General features: G+C 44.3%; 1 protein-coding gene across 1 annotated transcript in view; it reads right to left on the bottom strand.

Moving 5' to 3' along the window:
* ATP9A (ATPase phospholipid transporting 9A (putative)) overlaps nucleotides 1-20,324 on the bottom strand; it is a 174,123-nt gene that overhangs the window by 94,319 nt on the left and 59,480 nt on the right. Inside the window, exons 5-7 of the mRNA XM_055266582.2 lie at nucleotides 5,875-5,933; nucleotides 4,559-4,610; nucleotides 2,499-2,593 (exon numbers count right to left, since the gene is read on the bottom strand). Coding sequence (XP_055122557.2) covers nucleotides 2,499-2,593; nucleotides 4,559-4,610; nucleotides 5,875-5,933 — 206 coding nt within the window. The remainder of the gene's footprint in view (nucleotides 1-2,498; nucleotides 2,594-4,558; nucleotides 4,611-5,874; nucleotides 5,934-20,324) is intronic.

Below are 20,324 nucleotides of genomic sequence, written 5' to 3'. Positions count from 1 at the left end.
ATTCAACAAATGGTTACTGGGCATCTACTCTGTATAAACCTCTGGAAAGAGCTGAAAAAGGTAAGAACGCCTCCCACCCATAAGGATGGCTGCTATCAAAACAAAAACAAAAACAAGTGTGATGAAGATGTGGAGAATCTGGAGGCCTTATGCATTGTTGCTGGGAACGTAAGATGGTGCAGCAGCTATGGAAACAGCACTTCCTCAAAAAATTAATCAGAAAACTACCATATAATCCAGCAATTCCACCTCTGGGTATATACCCAAAAGAACTGAAAGCAGGGACTTGAAGTGATCATCTGCCCACCCATGTACGTAGCAGCATTATTCACAATAGCCAAGAAGTGGAAGCAACTCAAACAAGCATCAGTGGATGAATGGATAAACAAAGTGTGGTCTGTCCATACAATGGAATATTACTCAGCCTTAAAAAGGAAGAAGTTCTGACACATGCTACAATACGGATGAACCTTGAAGACATTATGCTAAGTGAAATAAACCAGTCACAAAAAGACAAAAACTAGGTGATTCCACTTATAGGAGGAACTTAGAGTAGTTTAATTCATAGAGACAGAAAACAGAAAGATGCTTGCCAGGGGCTGGGCCGAGGGGGGAATGAAGTTACTGCTTAATGAGTCCAGAGTTCCAGTTTTGAAAGATGAAAAAAGTTCCGAAGATGAACACGGCTGATGCCTGCACGACAAGGTCAATGTACTTCATGCCACTGAACTGTACACTTAAAAACGGTTACGATGGTAGATTTTATGTTATGTGTCTTTTAGCGCAATTTTTTAAAAAGCAAACAAGAAGTCAACCTTAGGTGATAAGAAAGCCCAAAAGTGAAAGATCTGGCAAAAACCACATTTCAAAGCAGCATATGTGAAGGGGCGTAAGACAGGTACAGTCAGGGGGAGCAGCAGTCACTGTTAGAACAGTGAGTTTCTAACTACTGGCTAGGAGCCCCTGGGGACTTGTAGCAGCCACCATCATGTGAAGTGGGGCCGGAGGGGGAGCGTGGGGTCCTGGAGAGCCCCTGGGAGGTGGTGGCTCATGCCTGTAACCCCAGCACTTTGGGAGGCTGAGGCGGGTGGATCAATTGAGGCCAGGAGTTTGAAACCAGCCTGGCCAACACAGTGAAACCATGTCTCTACTAAAAATACAAATATTAGCCGGGTGTGGTGGCAGGTGCCTGTAATCCCAGCTACTCGGGAGGCTGAGGCAGGAAAATTGCTTGAACCCAGGAGGTGGAGGTTGCAGTGGGCCAAGATCATGCCACTGCACTCCAGCCTGGGTGACAGAGCAAGATTCCGTCTCATAAGTCAATAAATAATAAAATAAAATTCCCGGTTTAAAATTAACAGTAATAATGGTGTTATTTCACTTTTTATTAGCCATGAAAAATCATTCATAGGGTGGCTACATTTCTTGTTATGTCAATCCCGCCAAGCCATGGAACTTTCCTCCTCCCTCAGGGGACACAGTAAGGAGTGGCTTCGATCCATGTGACGTGAGCACAGGGGAAGCTTCCAGACCACAGTGGGGCATGCCACTCACCGGGCACTTAAGTTACACATGGCCAACTACTGCGGCCATCCTCTCAGCCAGGGCCTGAGCCCCATCATACACACTGGGGATACGGCAGAGAATACAACAGGCAGAACCCACCCGCAGGGACGCTGCCTGGAAGTGAGTGAAGCGGGGATGCAGGGAGAGGTGGGCAGAAAGAGCCTCTCCGATAAGGAGACTCGTGAGCAAAAGCTCAGTGGAGTGTGGAGATGCCCCGCCAGGCAGACTCGCCAGGGATCGGAGGGCTCCCAGTGGAGGAAATGGCAACAGTAAACACCCAGAGACAGAATGACAGATATGACAGGCTGGCAGGCAGAGGACAGAGGGCCAGGCACTGAGGTCGGAGCCTCAGCAGAGAGACAAATGGCAAGGAGCTGAAGACGACAGCAAGCACCGCAGAACTGATTCTCAGTAAGATGAGAAATCTTTGGAGGGTTGTTTTTTTTTTATTTTATGGTTATTACTTTTATTAGATACAGGTCTCACTATGCTGCCCAGGCTGGAGTGCAGTTGCTATTCCCAGGCACAATCATGGCTCACTGCAGCCTCAAACCCGCAGGCTTAAGCAATCCTCCCGACCCAGCCTCTTGAAGAGCGGGGACTACAGGTGCATGCCGCTGAGCCTGGCCTACCTTCGTAGGTTTTGAGCAGAGGAGTGACATGCTCTGGCTTACCTTTTCCATTTTGGTGAGGCCCCTTGGCAAGGCTCCTTATGGTTTTCAGCTTCCCAAGGGAGAGCCCACTCCCTGCACTCGGGGTCTGCTTTGGCCACGTCAGGGAAGCCAGCTAGTCCCAGGGGCTCTCCAGGACCCCACGCTCCCCCACCGGCCCCACTTCACAGTTGCCATCCCATGCCTGGCCAAGGTATCTGAGTTTGAGAACCCTGTTAAGACAGGTTGCCCACATGGGCTTCTGCAGAGAAAGCTACTCACGGCGGCCGTGGGGAGCCTCTGCGTGCAGGCCACGGGAAGCCGCAACTTCCAGTCCGTCTCCCCATCCAGCTGATCCGTCCGCAAGAAGCATGACCCTGTGGAAGGAAGTCGGGTGCCATCACCTGCACCTCAAGCACCCTTCCCTCGGCAGCTCTGGGCAGCGTCTGCTCCGGTCCTCGTAAAAACAGCCAACCAATGGCCAGCGACCACAAGGGAAAATACATATCCTATCTCCCACTTCTTCCATAATAAGCTCCGGGGTCAGAAAGCTCAGAGTTCAAATCCTCACTCCGCCACTCTCTCTGAGTGGGATCCCCAGCTAGTTTATTGGACTTGTCAAGCTTCAGTGTCTGTAAAATGTGGAGAAATATAGACTTCGCAAGCTTAAAGATTCAATGGGGAGACAGAACGGGGACGAGCACAGGGTGACCAGCATTCCGAGCCGTCTGGCCAGGCATCACCAGCACCTTCTCAGGACCCAAACCACCTGAGTGCAGGTCCAAGCTCTGCCATGTAATAGCTTTGTGCCCTGAGAGTTGCCTATCCTCTCTGAGCCTCAGTTTCCTCGTGTGTAAAAGTGGAGATAGGAACAGCACTGACCCTGTAGAGATGTTGTGACAATTAAAGAGCTAATTCGTGCACAGAGTTCAGAACAGGACTGATCAATCCAGGCAAGCACTAGGTCACTATGGGCTGGCACATTTCAGAGGTGTATCTTTCAGTCTGACATACAGATCCATGCAAGTAGTCAGCTGTACACTCTATCAGATACAGAACATACCCCATTCACTGACACTGCAGTTCAGTCTTTAAGAACTATTAACGTAGAACACTCATAATTTTGGTTTGTGTTTTTTTTTTTTTTTTTTCAAGAAAAAAAGAGCATGTCAGGGGCCCTACTCCATAATGCTCTGTTTTCACTAAATAGGACACAAGAACTAATTTAAAGACAAAGCTGCAGTTTTTCAAAGGCTGTTTTAATCTAGTGCCTTTTACCTCCTGTCCTGATTACATATTAGTATAAAATTTTACTTGTACTTTAATTCTATTCATAATGAAATACATTGCAGCATCCTCAAAGGAATACGAATGTAAATTTTTCACGTGTTCAAAAACCTCTGATCATGCCAGATAAGAGAAAAACAGCCTCATTTCCTCAGAACAGCTTAAATAACAAAAATTAAAACTACAGCCATTTTGGCCAGGCATGGTGGCTCACACCTGTAATTCCAGCTCTTTGGAAGGCCGATGGATCACTTGAGGTCAGGAGTTCGAGACCAGCCTGGCCAACACGGTGAAACCCCGTCTCCACTAAAAATACAAAAATTAGCCAGGCATGGTGGTGCATGGCAGGCTGAGGCAGGAGAATGGCTTGAACCCAGGAGGCAGAGGTTGAGGTAAGCCGAGATCGTACCACTACACCCGGTCTCAAGGAAAAAAAAAAAAAAAAAAGCTAAGGAAATTTTAGTAGACTGATAGGGTGGGCAGACAATAGCAGCTGCCACCCTAGGGAACAACTGCAAGGAGTTAAGGGCCTTGTAGGAGACTTCAGAGATTCCCACCCCGCAAACTCAGGCTACAATAAATAAATCAATAGGTGCTATGGGCAAGGTCCCCCGACTCATGAACAAAGGGCAGAAAAGATGCCCACCTCTCCCCAGTTTCTGTACTGCCCCCACTCATGACACATCTGCTGGTATCAGCTTAGAAAAGAGAGGACTTCTGTTTACTTCTACGTGGTAGAGACACTTCCTCGTCCCAACTCCTGAGGTTGAGCTTAACACAGCCGGGAGAGGAAATCCAAAGCCACTGTATGCGTGACTTTACCAGCTGTGAGTCAGCCGGTGTTCCACAAACTGTATTTTTTAATGATCGATCTATTGACTTTTAAAACACCAACAACACTGTTTAAAAAGAATGGTCTATTTAAAAAGATGCTTTTGATTTGCCTCCATGGCTCCAAAATGATAATCTACTTTGTGACATTTTCAAATGATTATTTTGCCAAATTACCACTGAAAGGTTAATGGTTATTTTCCAAATTGATCTCAGATGTTTACCGTTTTTTTCTGATGTCCTCAGGAAGATCATGTCAGCAGGGACCCGCTGGTTCTGTGTTATGAAAAGAAAGACTGTTACTGTGAATGAATGACCATGTGCTGGGCGGTGGGGAGGGGGGTTTCCGCCCCCACCCCCAACCCCTCAGTGGGTTGGGGCAGCGGGGGACTGAAACAGCCTCTTTTACGTTTCTGCCTTTGTCAAAGACAGATTTGGGGATTTATTTTGTTTTGAATCTGAAAAATCTTGCACACTGCTGCTACTTTACTAATCCCCTATCAAAATCTTATCTTGGAAAGGGAGCTTCTAGTTTTCTGGCACATTCAACCATTACCTCCCAAAATCCCAAAAGCCTGCCTCCCCAGCTGGCTCTCTTCCAGGCTGTCTGCTGAGACTCAAGACAGACCCTCCGCTCATGCTTTCTGCTTCTACCAACTTCCCAGCTTCATGTTTGGCTTTTAGTGGATTTTAATAAGGAAGGAAAGTAGTAAGAAGCAACAAAAGCCATTCCCAAAAAAACTGGGGGGGTGCGGGGAGCCAGTAGCCCCCATTTAATTATGAACAGAAAAGTATGTGATAACATAGAGAGGGGTTGTGTGGTTCTTCTGAGCTGCCACCCAAAAGAGTTTCATTTTACCTTAAAGCAGCTTTGAGTTCTTAGATTTAATCCTTTTAAAAGAGCATAGCTCAATTTCTACAGAAACAAGTTAAGACACAACCCTTTTCTAATCAAATATTATTCCAGCCTCTCCAGAGCCACCCCCCAAAATCCAATACCTTTCAAATATACACACTAGAAAAAGATACGAGTGTTTGCTAAAGTAACAAACATACTGACATGGCTATTTTTTAAAATGTATTTTTGGTCTTTTTACTGTTCTCAGGTTACACTTAACCCCTGCTCCCCATAAAATAATAGGCAAGCACAATGGTTAAGTCAGGAAATGCAAGCTAAAATGGCTCGAAAGGTAAATTAGATAAATATTTTAAGTGTCTATGTAGTAAGCAGACTTCTAGGAAAGATTTTATGATATTTTTTATCCCAAAATAATAAGCACATCGAACAGGAAATCAAAACTTGTACTTGTGTTTGTAAGCAGGATTTCTGGCTAACCAACACATATAAACCTTGAAAAAATATTTGTGTGTGTGTGTGTGTGTGTGTCTGTCTGTCTCACAGGAAAGAGATTTTTCTCCCCAGGCAAAGTTTTTGGATAGAATCCCAAAAGGCAACATTCACTTCGTCTACCAGATACACAAATGACACGTTAGGACCCATGAAGTGGTATCCACACACAAGCTTCCAGATTCTGCTCACCTTCTCAACGATGATAAGGTCTCCAACTTGGATGTTAGAACTCTTCACCTTCACTGTGCCTGCAAAGCAACAGGTTCAAGATACATCACCATCTTAATTCATTTCAATTCAACATGTCTTTACAGAGTGCCCAGCCTGCAAACACACAATACACCCAGAAGTACATGCTCCCACCCACGGCTGCCAGCGACTCCAGAACCATTATTTCCTGCCTCTCCAGGAAAGGGCTCAACCGCTGCAGAGGCCGTTGCAGAAATAAATGCCCACTTCACAGGGCACTGGAATAACTTGAGCCCTTCATGAAAGATCATTTATTTGCCTTCAGAGTGACTTAGATGGAAAGTACTGGGGGAAAAAAGTCTTAATTTTCAACACCACTTAACAGTGAGTTAGATGCAAAGCACTGGGGGAAAAAAGTCTTAATTTTCAATATCACCAAAAAGAAAGAAGCTAACTAATTCCAAATGACTGATGTACTTTTTAATTTACAATTGCTACATGCTTTGATTTATAGGATTATGATCAGACTATATAATTTTTGCTGGATGTTTAAACAGTAAAAGCTAACATTAAATGCTAATTCCGTGCTCAGCACTGTACAGATTTTGATGGTTTCATTTAATCTTCACAATAGCCCTCAGTAAAAGGTAGTTCCATCTCCAGCTTTCAGACAAGGAAAGGAGACTCAGGATGTCCCACCTTCCCCCAGAGTCTCAGAGTTAGAACAGGCCAGTGCTAGGATTCACACCTGCATCTGACTCCACAGTACAGAATAAAAGCAGTGAGTTCCATTCAACCCAAAAAACATGACTGGGCCAGGCACAGTGGTTCACATCTGTAGTCCCAGGACTTTGGAAGGCCGAAGCAGGCAGATGGCCTGAACCCAGGCGTTCCAAACCAGCCTGGCCAAATATCAAAACCCTGTCTCTACCAAAAATATAAAAATTAGCTGGATGTGATGGCACATGCCTGTAGTCCCGGCTATTCGAGAGGCTGAGGTGTGGGAGGATTGCTTGTGCCCAGGAGATAGAGGCTGCAGTGAGCCGTGATCATGTCGCTCTGGCCTGGGCAGCAGTGAGACCCTGTCTCAAGAGCCAGACAGTATTTACTGAACGCCTGCTGTATGCCAGGCATTCTAAGGGCTGGGGATACGTGAAACTCAATTCCAGTGGAGGAGAGGAGACAATAAAATAATGGATGAAAGGGGTTGGAGAATCAGAGGGGTGGCTGTCAACAAACTCTCTGTGGGAGAGTTGAGGCCAGAATTAGACAGACGAAGGACACTGTGTTTACCAGTAACAGAAGAAAAGCACCCTGAGATGTGAGAAAGTGGGACAGGTGAATAGCTAACAGCATGCACACGGCCAGAGGCTAGAACTCCTTCAGCAAGACGTGAAGCATCAGGAAAGCAGGGAACAGCAAGAGATGGAAGTGGAAGGGGCCAGTTGGGGCCAGGTAGCCCCACACCCTGTGAGTGAGCCCAGAGAGGAAGAGAGAATTTACTCTGGTGATAGGTGAAATTCACATACGGGAGCAACACCGCAAAATCTTTATGATGCTGCTATCTTGTAACAAGCCCATGTAACTTACAAATGTTCAGCTAAGAGAGAGATAAAAAGTAATTATAGGCCGGGCACCATGGTAGCTCACGTCTGTAATCCCAGCACTTTGGGAGGCCGAGGCAGGTAGATCACCTGAGGTCAGGAGTTCAAGACCAGCCTGGCCAACATGGTGAAATCCTGTCTCTACTAAAAATACAAAACTTAGCCAGGCATGGTGGCGGGCATGTTTAATCTCAGCTACTGAGGCAGGAGAATCGCTTGAACCCAGGAGGTGGAGGTTGCAGTGAGCCAAGATCTCACCCTTGCACTCCAGCCTAGGCGACACAAGCAAAACTCCATCTCAAAAAAAAAAAAAAGAACTTAAAGACTTAAAGACACGAAATAATATAAGTGCACAACTCTAGATTTTTTAGTGTCTCACATATTTTACATTTTAACATAATTTGATATCATTTTTTTTTAAGTATTTCACTACCATTGAGATTTTTCAGAACATTCCAGTGTTTTCCTATTGAAACAACTCTCTTTAATCGGTTCCATAAGGTTTGTTTTTAACTAATTTTTGTATGTCGTTAAATCTTGTCATTAAACAGTAAGTAGAACTGGCATCACACTACTGACTTCTTTTTTTTTTTTCTTTTTTAGACGGAGTCTCGCTCTGTCACCCAGGCTGGAGTGCAGTGGCATGATCTCGGCTCACTGCAACCTCCACCTCCTGGATTCAAGCGATTCTTCTGCCTCAGCCTCCCAAGTAGCTGGGACTACAGGCGCCCACTACCACGACTGGCTAATTTTTGTAGTTTTAGTAGAGACAGGGTTTCACCATATTGGCCAGGCTGTTCTCGAACTCCTGACCTCGTGATCCACCCGCCTCAGCCTCCCAAAGTGCTGGGATTACAGGCATGAGCCACCGCACCTGGCCAACACTACTGACTTCTAGAAAGCACTCAACTAACAATGGCGAGCTGAACTCACCCTCGATTGCCGGTAAGACTTCTGGACTCTCCTAGTGTGAGTATTTCACCCTACTAAGGGAGCATCTAGCACCTAATGGTACCTCGTTTTCATAAAATGTGATGCTAAACTCAATCCAATGACCGGAGCCCTGGCCTGCTAGAGAGAGATCCACTGCCCTCCTTTCATTACATCTTGGACTTTGGTCAATACATTTAGAGAGACTGGAGAACATCCAATTAGATGATTAGAAATGGGTAAAGACGCCGGACGCGGTGACTCACATGTGTAATCTCGGCACTTTGGGAGGCTGAGACAGGTGGACCACTTGAGCCTATTAGTTCAAGACCAGCCTAGGCAACATGGCAAGACCCTGTCTCTATAACAAACAAAAAATTAGCCAGGTGTGGTGATGTGCACCTGTAGTCCCAGCTATTCGGGAGACTGAGGTGGGAGGAATGCTTGAGCCCAGGCGACCAAGGCTGCTGTGAGCCGAGATTGTGCCACTGCACTGCAGCGTGGGCAAAAGAACAAGACCCTGCCTCAAAAAAGAGAGAGAGAGAGAGAGAGAGAGAAAGAGAGCGCCAGGTGTGGTGGCTCACACCTGTAATCCCAACACTTTGGGAGGCCGAGGCAGGCAGATCACCTGAGGTCAGGAGTTTGAGACCAGCCTGACCAACATGGAGAAACTCCGTCTCTACTAAAAATACAAAATTAGCCGGATGTGGTGGCACACGCCTGTAATCCCAGCTACTCAGGAGGCTGAAGCAGGAGAATCGCTTGAACCCGGGAGGCGGAGGTTGCAGTGAGCCCAGTTCGCACCATTGCACTCCAACGTGGGCAACAAGAGCGAAACTCCATCTCAAAAAAAAGAAAAAAGAGAGGGAGCAAAAGAAAGAGAGAAATGGGTAAAGAGAGGGTCTAATTGGCAGAACGATTCATGGCCTGAACCACTCTTCTTGCTCCACTAGGGGGCAAAAGGAAAAATAGACACAGACACGTCGTTTTTCTGGGAGCTCAAGAAGGTATTACTTGAAGGAAGACCGTAAATTCAACGTGGCCCTCAGCGCCAATGAACTTTTCCTTCACCTGAGCTTGCCCCAACTTTCCCAAACATAAATTTACACATTGTCTTTGGTTTTATTACTAAAATTTATGCTGCTGGCCTGGCCCAAGTGATCACACCTGGGTTCAGATCTTCAAGCTCTAGTTACAGGTTCCCTCTTAAAATCTAACTCATAGAAGAGCATATGTTTTCATTCTTATTAAATAATAATCGCCTATGTACGTGTGTACATTAGCAGGACAGAGGACAAAATCAGGGAGATTTCACTAAAAGGATCGGCAGGGCTTTCTCTGGCACATATATTTTCCAAATTTTTCACATGAATTGTTTTTCCATTAAGCACAAGGTTGTTTTCCTACTAAGAAAAAAATAATAATTAAAATTAGCTCAAATTTTTAAGCGACCAGACCCAGATTTTTCCCTTCTGCAAGTGAGTCCTGATTTATGATCCATTCATTTGAACTCTGCCTCTCTCTGTCCATCTGTTCTGCCTCAACAAAAACCCCTTTAATCCTCTGTGTTTGCAGAGCAGTTTCTGAGTAACCCCAGCAGGGCCAATCCTTCATGCAAACACACCTACTGTACCCAACTGTCCGTCAGCCAACAGGGCTCTTGCTCCATCTCTAAGGGAGGAAGCAGAAGCCACACCATCATGAGGTCACTTGGGATTTTTAGCCACGGTCATTCATTAGCATTTTAGTGTTTTGGGGGGATGAGCCTCAGATCTGCAGCATGAACAAACACAGATTCCCAGACTCTCCCCTTCTGTTGAGCCACTAGAGTGCTGTCAATTTGGACTTCTTGCCCCATGTTGCCTTTTCTTTTGGTGATCAAAAACATGTAGTTTGGCTGGGCACAGTGGCTCCCAATCCTAGCACTTTGGAAGGCCGAGGTGGGTGGATTGCTTGAGCCCAGGAGTTTGAGACCAGCCTGGGCAGCATGGCAAAACCCTGTCTCTATTTTTAAAAAAAGTTAAATTAGGCCAGGCGCGGTGGCTCACACCTATAATCCCAGCACTTTGGGAGGCCGAGGCGGGTGGATCATGAGGTCAGGCGTTCGAGATCAGCCTGGGCAACATAGTGAAACCCCGTCTCTACTAAAAATATAAAAAATTAGCCGGGAGTGGTGGCAGGTGCCTGTAATCCCAGCTACTTGGGAGGCTGAGGCAGGAGAATCGCTTGAACCTGCAAAGGCGGAGGTTGCAGTGAGCCAAGACCATGCCACAGCCCGGGCGACAGTGTGAGACTCCATCTCAAAAAAAAAAAAATAATTAAATATCTATAGATACATAGTTTGGGCCTTCATGTTGGGCATGGTGTGTGTGCGTGTGTGTGTGTGTGTGTGTGTGTGCATGTAATGAGAGAAAATACAAACAAAACCAGAAATGAAAAGGAGAAAAAGCAGCAAGAAGAAAAGAGATAAAAAAGCAGATACTGTTATTTACATTCCCATATTTACTGGGAGTTTTCCACCAGCCAGGCCCTAGGCTTGGCTGTCAGTATTTGACTAAAACGTCCCTCTCTAAGGAACTCTCAAGTTGGTAGGGAGAAAGAGGGAGAGAAAAGAGAGACCAAAGTTAGAAGTGAGGAATCACTGGGTATTCAGTGGTCAGAACTGACTCCCAGAATGAAAAAATTGGTAAGGGTGTGGAAAGGGCTCAAAACACATGATTTCTAACCTCACAGCAACCACTGTTCTGAGTCTTCTACAAACATTGTTGCAAAAAAGGGGAAGAACAAGATAGGGAGAAGTAACCTGACAGAAAGGTTCTTGTCTTCCTAAGAAAGTAACAGGAGAAAGAAAAAATAGCACATTGATAGCAATTATTACCAATCTCAAAAAAGGGCAGGAACTCTCCCTACGGTTGATCTGACAGGAAAGAAAATGCCCTCCCAACAGGCCTCTGGCAGGCACACTTCCCAAGTGCTCCTTGGTATTTTGTTGTTGTTGTTGTTTTGTTTTGGTCTCATCTTCCCCAGAGACTCCTAAGATGGAAAAAGGACCAATATACAGAGCTCCCAGCTTGGGTGATGCTTCACTGTTAATGTCTTAAAATTCTTGGTCAGTTTTGTGTTTTTTTAAACTCAAGATCTAACCACCTGATCTTAATACTTTTTGAACAATCCCACCTCCCATCGCAATTTTCATTTTTCACTGGGTCCCACAAATTATGTAGCTGGTCCAGAAGGGAAGTAAAAACACCCAATAATATCTTCTTTATAAAGTGCACAGGAAAACCTGGCCCTGTCCTAAGAACCGAGGCCACAGAACTCAACTTTTCCTGTAACACCCCATCTCCAATATCGAGGCTCTTAAGATTTTAAACGCATTTGCAGAAATTCTACAAAAGGTAAGAGATTTTTGCAAAAGTTAAGCGGAAAATTCTCTGTCTGCCACATCCTAAATCATTAAAAGTCTTCTAATAAATCTATCCCTTTCAGCTTTCGCCACTTCACCCAAGTCGTCTCTCAATCAGAGTTTATAATGGGGAACAAACTTCCAATTATTAGAGCTGTTTATTTCTGTAGCGATGGACCCCCAAGCCTTTCATAAGCAAAGCTACTGAGCCCAAACCATGCCTTTCATGGATGACAGCTTCAGAATAAGAGCAGTTTGTCTACATTGCAGGGAGAAACCAGATGTTTCCCTTGAGTCGAAACAAGCAAATGACAATTCAGTCAAACTGCAGAATAGCCTACCAAAAAAATTTTTTTAATAAATTCCAGGGCAGTAGTATGTGTGGGCCTATTTTTTGAACCTGAACACCTCCAACTATACTTGTATTTTTCATTGTTCATGCAGGACATTGATTGCTTTTGTAGATCTAACAACAATCTCCATGCACTAACCCTGGTTAATGTATTACTCTTTAACTCACACTCTAATCTCACTGTGACAGTGATGAGTTGTAAATTCTGCTTCATGTGTACATTTCCTGGGGTTGACATTAAAACGCCTCTGCAGACCCAGCAGAGTTCAGAGGTTTAAAGTTGAAATTTTCATATTCAAATAGAGTTGTCTACATTCCCCAAAGCCAAAGAAAAGACTGTTATTTGAAAACAGGCAAAGAGTTGAAAGGATTATTATAAATAATCACTGCCACTTCCTGGGGCTTTTGTTTAAATAGTGGGAACTTTAAAAAAAAAGGCTGCAGTTTAAATGTAACAAGTTTATACCCCACAGTGGCTTTTAAAATAAATATATAAAATGGTCTTGCCAGTTTATGGTGCCTAGAAATGATGAAGTAGACAAACACCCTTACGGGGGAAAATAAATACCTTTTGGGAATAACAGTGCAATTTGCAAGTTTGAGTTTTTGGTGTGTTTTTTTTTTTTTTTTTTTAATCAATAGATCAGTTCACCAATGACTTGTACTAAAATGAAATTGAGTACTTTGAAAGGAAAATCTGAACTCTGTGGATCTTAAATAACTTTATATCTGGGCCGGGCGCGGTGGCTCAGGCCTGTAATCCCAGCACTTTGGGAGGCTGAGGCAGGCAGATCACCTGTGGTCGGGAGTTCAAGACCAGCCTGACTGACATGGAGAAACACCATCTCTACTAAAAATACAAAATTAGCTGGGCATGGTGGCGCATGCCTGTAATCCCAGCCACTCGGGAGGCTGAGGCAGGAGAATCGCTTGAACCTGGGAGGCAGAGGTTGTGGTGAGCCGAGATCGCGCCATTGCACTCTAGCCTGGGCAACAAGAGCGAAACTCCATCTCAAAAAAAAAACAAAAAACAAAAAACAAAAAAAAAAACGACTTTATTATCTGTACCAGGCAGTATGAAAAAGTATTCAGCAAAATCTGTTATAAATAAGACTCACTCGTACCTGCTGATGCTCTGAATCTTAGACAAGGGAAATTTGGGAAGGGAATTCTTTGCTCACTGAATTGTCTTTGAGGTCCTTAGTGAAGGATCTTTGCAGCAGTTTTGCTGCAGCAACATTGAAAAGTCTATCAATACCATTCTCTTCTTTAAAAAAATCATAATGTATATCTTAGTGTTCTCCATGTCTGGACAGAGTTTATACTTTGAAACATAAGTAGTACTTGTGCTTAGGAATATAGAGTTTCAATTTAGTTAATTATTAGCTAAACAATTCCCCATTAATGAATGTACCTTCCCTACATTATTATACCTTCTGATTAACCCCAATGACATACAACTCCAAAAAAGAAAAAGGTGCATTCTTAGGTCTTGAAATTTAAGTCACATTAATTGCAATCCTAGATAATGGTACAACATGGGTTTTGTACTACACTGAAAAAATTGTTGTCTTTTGTTACTCAAGAGATCCTTGAGGTTACAGGTGATTCTGTAAATGAGAAAGAGTGAGCAGAGAGCATCACTGAACTATCTAGAAAGAACTGGAAAAGGAAAGATATCAGCTCGATTTTTTATACCACATACGTAGGAGAAGGCTGAAGATACGCAAAAGAGCATAGACCTTTGGCTTATGACTTATGGTCAGCCTGCCCAGATGTCCCCAGCAGGAAAGAAGCATCAGCAATTGTGTTAATTATGCCTCTGTTTGCACTTCTTTCAAGGCTAATTGTCCGCTTGCTTCATTTAGCCCTTGATTAGAAGTTAGTCTGGGAAAGCATTCCTGGTATGAACACCCATGGAATTCATCTTGTGAAAATGCAAATCCCATTTCCCTCACCACCTGTGGTAATCAAGGCAACCCCCCACCCCCATTAAACTTTTGGTTTGGGGAAGGCAAGTATAAAGAGAAATAATTCCTTCACTAATTATTCTTTTCCAATCCAACCCAATTCTCTTGAGTAACAAAACTAAGTTTTGCTGGGTCTCCTGCATCTCCAGGATCTTCTCCTTTCTGGCTTTATTTCCAATGCCACTGAATGCTATTAATTTAGGAAGACAGCTCTATAATTAAAACTATAAAAACTCATAAAGGTCTAAGAACTGCTCTTAAGTCTCTGATGTTTAAATGTGAATTTTTAAGTAGGAGGAAAGGGATGCTTGTTTATCCAAAAGCACTACCCCCTGTGGTTTTCAACAGTTTGTCCATCTGACAAGGAGGAGGCTAGATTGATAGGTTTCTTTGGACTCAGAGATGTGTTTTAAAATGACTCAAATCTTAAAAGCACCTCTGCAGCATATGTATTAAGGCTGAACACTGTAGCAATTGTTGAGATATTATATGCAAAAGTGCTGAGCTCAGCTCCTGGCACATAGTAGGTACCTTGACTTAAAGGCTAAGGTTTTACACGCAAACAAGCCTGAGTTCACATCCCAGCTCTGCCCTTTGCTAGCTCATCATCCCAGACAGGATGTTTTTCCTCTCTTTTGTTATAGAGGCCTCAGCCATGAACCTACCAATGAGTGAGAGAAAGAAATTTTTTCCTTCCCTACATCCACACCCATAAAAGCTACCTTCACAGGGCTATCTAGAAGACTACAGACTAGGCTGGGCACATTGGCTCATGCCTGTAATCCCAACACTTTGGGAAGCCAAGGCAGGAGGATCACTTGAGCCCAGGAGTTCGAGACCAGCCTGGGCAACTTCATCTCTACAAAGAATTAAAAAGTTAGCCAGGTATAGTGACTTGCAACTATGGTCCCAGTTACTTGGGAGGCTGAGGTGGGAGAATCACTTAAGCCTGGACAGTAGAGACTGCAGTGAACTGTGACTGTGCCACTGTACTCCAGCCTGGGTGACAGAGTGAGATCCCATTTCAAAAATAAAGAACGAAAAGAAACTACAGACTAAACCTTATCTAGCACCTGGCTAGCTGATGGCAGGTAGCCTTTCTTCATTTTTTCTCCTGCTTCCTAATTTGAACAGCAGTTTTTCAAACAGCTCAGTGACACCTTTTTCCTATAGCATGCCTGTACTGTATATGAATTCTCGAAACACAGAATCAACCCTTCCATAGCCTCAGGTTCTCACTGGCCTGTGTGGTCTTTTCTGGAGAGGCTCAGGAAACTTAGCCTAATTGGGAACAGCAAGCTGGTGTTGGAACCTGGGGTTCTGTAGCCTGCCACCCCAGCCGTCACAGGCTGCAGCTTTGCATTCGACTTGATGCTCTTTTTGGAGAACTCTTTACCAGGGCATGCCATCTGGGTCCTGGCCTGAGTTCCATGTTCAGGAGGGTCCCGTACTTGGTTTAATGCCCTGCTGTTGCCATCTTGAGATTCTTAATAATTTCTGAATAAGGGTCCCACATGTTCATTTGGGGACCCATAAGGTCCCACAAATCATGTAGCCAGTCCTGCTCTCTTCCCTCCTGTAAAACTCAAGATGAAGGTCACCTCTTCTGGAAAGACATCACCAGATTCTCTCTGATGGACTCCCATCACCCCTGGCTCATACCTCCATTAATCCACCCACTGACACTTAAGAAATGCCTGCTTCAATACCATCCACACTGGCCTCTCTCCACAATGCCAAGTCCCAAGGCACAGTGCTGAGCTCTTCCCATGCAAGGGCTTCACTTACAGCAGCCCTCTCAGGTAGGTGCTACTATTTTCCCTGATGTAGATTCATTTACTGAGAACTTAAAGGATCTACCCAGGGGGAGGCAGGACTCCTGAACCCTGGCAGAGCAAGTTTGGAGCCACTACTTTCAACTCCTGGGAACGATGCTCAGAACTGAGAATGCAGCGGCCAGAAAGGGGACATCCCTTATGAGGATCACCACACTCATTCCACTTTTTGTAATCATCTGTCTACAGGCCTGAACACCTCACTGGATTATAACTTCCTGGGACCCCAGGCTCTCACGCTCATCTCTGTGATGCAGAAACCTAGCATAGACTTGGTACATGATGAAGTCTCAACTGTGTGCGTGCGTGTGTGTGTGTGTGTGTGTGTGGCGTGTATTTTAGAGATGGAGTCTGGCTCTGTCCCCCAGCCTAGAGTACGGTGATGTGATCATGGCTCACTGCAGTGTTCAACTCCTGGCCTCAAGCAATCCTCCTACCTCAGCCTCCCAAAGTGCTGGCATTACAGGCATGAGCCACTGTGCCCAACCAAATATTTCCTAAAATAATGACTAAAAGGTCATTTCCATGTGGATAGCTAATTTGATTACCAAAGTACTTCAAATACATCTTACTAAGCCATGGCAGTTGTATCAAAAATTAATCCAATTGATGTTGTTCGAGATACACCTTGGCTGGGCACAGTGGCTCACACCTGTATTCCCAGCACTTTAGGAGGGTGAGGCGGGTGGATTACTTGAGCTCAGGAGTTCGAAACCAGCCTGGGCAACATAGCAAAACCCCATCTCTACGATTTAAAAAAAAAAACAAAATGATATACCTTGATTGAAATAAGATTATCTAAAATATTGAAAACTAAAACAAAGCAACAATGTCATCCATTTTTCCTCCCAATAATGAGTTCCTATTAATGAGGATTTTAATTCAGCTGTATAAAATTACTGGCCTGGTGTGGTGGCTCACACCTGTAATCCCAGACCTTTGGGAGGCCAAGGTGGGCGGGTCACTTGAGCCTAGGAGCTCGAGACCAGCCTGGCCAATATGGCGAAACCTCATCTCTATTAAAAATACAAAAATTAGCTGGACATGGTGGCGCACACCCGTAATCCCAGCTACTTGGATGGCTGAGGCAGGAAGAACTGCTTGAATCCAGGAGGTGGAGGTTGCAGTGAGCTGAGATCACACTACTGCACTCTAGCCTGGGCGACACAGCAAGACTCCGTCTCAATAAATAAACAAATAAATAAGTAAATAAATCTAGTTTTGAGGCCACATCCAACAAATACAAATGGGGGGACAGGATACAAAGTAACTGCCTTGAAACCAGCCTGTCCTCTTGGAAATGTCAAGATCATGAAAGACAAAGAAAACCGAGGAGCTCTGCCAGGCTAGAGGAGACCAAGAAGAGAGGACAACTAAATATAACTGACAAACCTGGTCTGTTCCTGAACTAAGAAAAAAACGCTATCAAAGGGCATTTTAGGGACAAATGGCAAAGTTTTTAAAAGGATTGTAAATTAGATTAATAGCAATATACTGATGCTCAATTTATTTGATTTTGGTAATCGTACGTAACTGTGTTATATAAGATAAACGTCCTTTAAGGAATTAAGCACTTAAGTATTTAGGCACAAAAGGGAATGATGTCTGCAACTTGTCTCTAATGACCCCAGATATACCTATATGTATATGGACATGGAGGGAAACAAAGTATTAAAAAGCAACTGTGGCCAGGCGCAGTGGCTCACACCTGTAATCCCAATACTTTGGGAGGCTGAGGTGGGCGGACTGCCTGAGGTCAGCGGTTCAAGACCAGCCTGGCTAACATAGTGAAACCCCGTCTCTACTAAAAATACAAAAATTAGCAGGGTGTGGTGGTGCACACCTGTAATCCCAGCTACTCGGGAGACTCAGGCAGGAGAATCGCTTCAACCCGGGAGGCAGAGGTTGCAATGAGCCGAGATCGCGCCATTGCATTCCAGCCTGCGCGAGGGGGTTCGGTGGGGAAGAAAAAAAGCAACTGTGCAGCCTGGGCAACATGGCAACCCCATCTCTACAAACAAAAAATAGAAATTTAGCAGGGCGTGGTGGTGTGCACCTGTAGTCCCAACTACTCGGAGGCTGAAGTGAGAAGACTGCTTGAGCCTGGAAGGCGGAGGTTGCAGTGAGTCCAGATCCCACCACTGCACTCCAGCCCGGGTGACACAGTGAGACCCTGTTTCTAAATAAATAAACAACTGTGGTGAAATGTCACAATTCATGAATCTGGGTTAAGGGCATATTGGAATTCTCCATACAATTCTTGCGAATTCTTTGCTTGTTAGGAATTATTGCAAAAACAAATTTTAAAATTTAACTATAATAATACAAGTACTGCTATTATTAATCATCACAAAAGGATGTACCATGGCCTATAATCTAGTGATCAAGGCATTCTGACTCCTGGACATTTTCACCCCACAAAATACTGTTGAAAAGAACATTTTAAGACTTCATGTGAGGCTGGGTGCAGTGGCTCACACCTGTAATCCCAGCACTTTGGGAGGCTGAGGCAGGTGGATCACCTGAGGTCAGGAGTTCGAGACCAGCCTGGCCAACATGGTGAAACCCCGTCTCTACTAAAAATACAAAAAAATTAGCCAGGGGTGGTGGCATGCGCCTATAATCCCAGCTACTCAGCAGGCTGAGGCAAGAGAATCGCTTAAACCCAGGAGGTGGAGGTTGCAGTGAGCGGAGATCGCGACATTGCACTCCAGCTTGGGCAACAAGAGCGAAACTGTCTGAAAAAAAAAAAAAAAAAAAAAGACTTCATATGATAGAAAGAAAACAGTCCATCATGAATATACTCATACATACTTATTTCATTTTGCTTTGGAACTTACTAAGTGAAGATGGTGAAATTTTGCTCAAGGAAATATTATGAAGGGATTCGACAGGAAAGTCAAAAAAAGGCTTATTTTTCTCCCTCTTCCCTGCAATCTCCCAGTTTAGGTTTGCTACTCTGGCCCTCCCCCCAAAGCGTATCAAATAACTAAACTCCCCTCGATCACTTTCCAAGCTGACAGTTTCTTCAGTGTTTTCTTGAGCTTTCACAACAAACTGCAGCGCTAGGGTCTGGGTTAATATTCACAACTGTGTTCTGTTTTCCCTACAGTGGCATTGGCATGACAATGGACACCAGGGGCCACAAAGGGAGACCCACAAAGGAAGACAAGTTTTTAACGCTGGAGCCATCTGCCAATTCTCCTTAGGATCTTTTCAAGAGCCGAGTGAAGTTAAAGCAAGAGCTGGGAAGGGGTGTGCAGTGGAGGGCAGAGAAATCATTCACGGGAAAAGCAATTGCAATATGAAAAGAACCAAAGGAGGGTCGAAGCCCGGATGGATGAATGAATGGAATCCGAAGGCCTCTTCTCTTGAGCTCTAAAGAGATCCACCGCACTCTCTCCGATGGGGCTTTTGTTGGTTGCCAAGCATTTTAAATGTTATAGTAAGAATATGTTATTAAGGGAGGATTTAATATACACGAACCACACACAAAAAAAGCCCTCCAGAAGGGTCTTCTGACTACTCACGCAGAAAGCCCAAACCACCTGCCTCTGCAAAGATTACACTGATTCTTTTTCTTTTGGTAGCAACATGTCCTAAATACAGTAGTTTAGCATGAATAAAGCATTTCTTTACCAACTCTAAATTCCCCCTTCTCCCAGAGACGTGCATATTTTTAAGACCACCAACCATGACAATGTATTCAAATACACTAAAACAAAGTATTTTCATACCCTTGGGAAATAAAATTAAAATCTGCATTTTTTTAGCCCAAAACATACACCTCTGACATTTTTCCCAAAAGGAAAACTCTACTGAAAACCCCGAAGGAACCGTGAATGGACTGCTTCCTTGGAAGCATAAAGCACTTAACAGCAGTTCAGACCCTGGCTCAGGTGCTAAGTCCCTTGGCATCTAACCATCTTATCTCTTTCCAAATTCTCAATTTCCTGAAGGCAAGGCATAGCCTTTATTCCCCTCCACCTCTTTAAACAGCATTAATCCCTGAATGGGATCAGTCATCTTAGGGGACAATCGAATAGACTTTCCTTGGCCAGATTAGCAAACCTTAGGTAACATTCTCTTATTTCTGAATGCAACCTTACAGTAAATCTATTGTAGGCAGAAACAGACGTCAACGCTGGCTGGGTTGTTTTGTGGCTTTTCCACCGTGTGTTTGAGTGGGTTTTTAAGTTCTAGCATCTAAAATGCACATATCTTGCAAGAGGGGGGTGGTCAGTGATTAAAGCTTTTTCGTATCCCTGGGAAATGTTATTAAAATTTCAATTTCAATTTTTTTTTTTTTTTTGAGATGGAGTTTCCCTCTTGTCACCCTGGCTGGAGTGCAAT

This window comes from Symphalangus syndactylus, chromosome 24 (assembly GCF_028878055.3).
Source record: "Symphalangus syndactylus isolate Jambi chromosome 24, NHGRI_mSymSyn1-v2.1_pri, whole genome shotgun sequence".
Lineage (NCBI taxonomy): Eukaryota > Metazoa > Chordata > Mammalia > Primates > Hylobatidae > Symphalangus > Symphalangus syndactylus.
The sequence above is the reverse complement of the archived record's forward strand: the minus strand, read 5'-3'. Positions and strand labels throughout refer to the sequence as shown.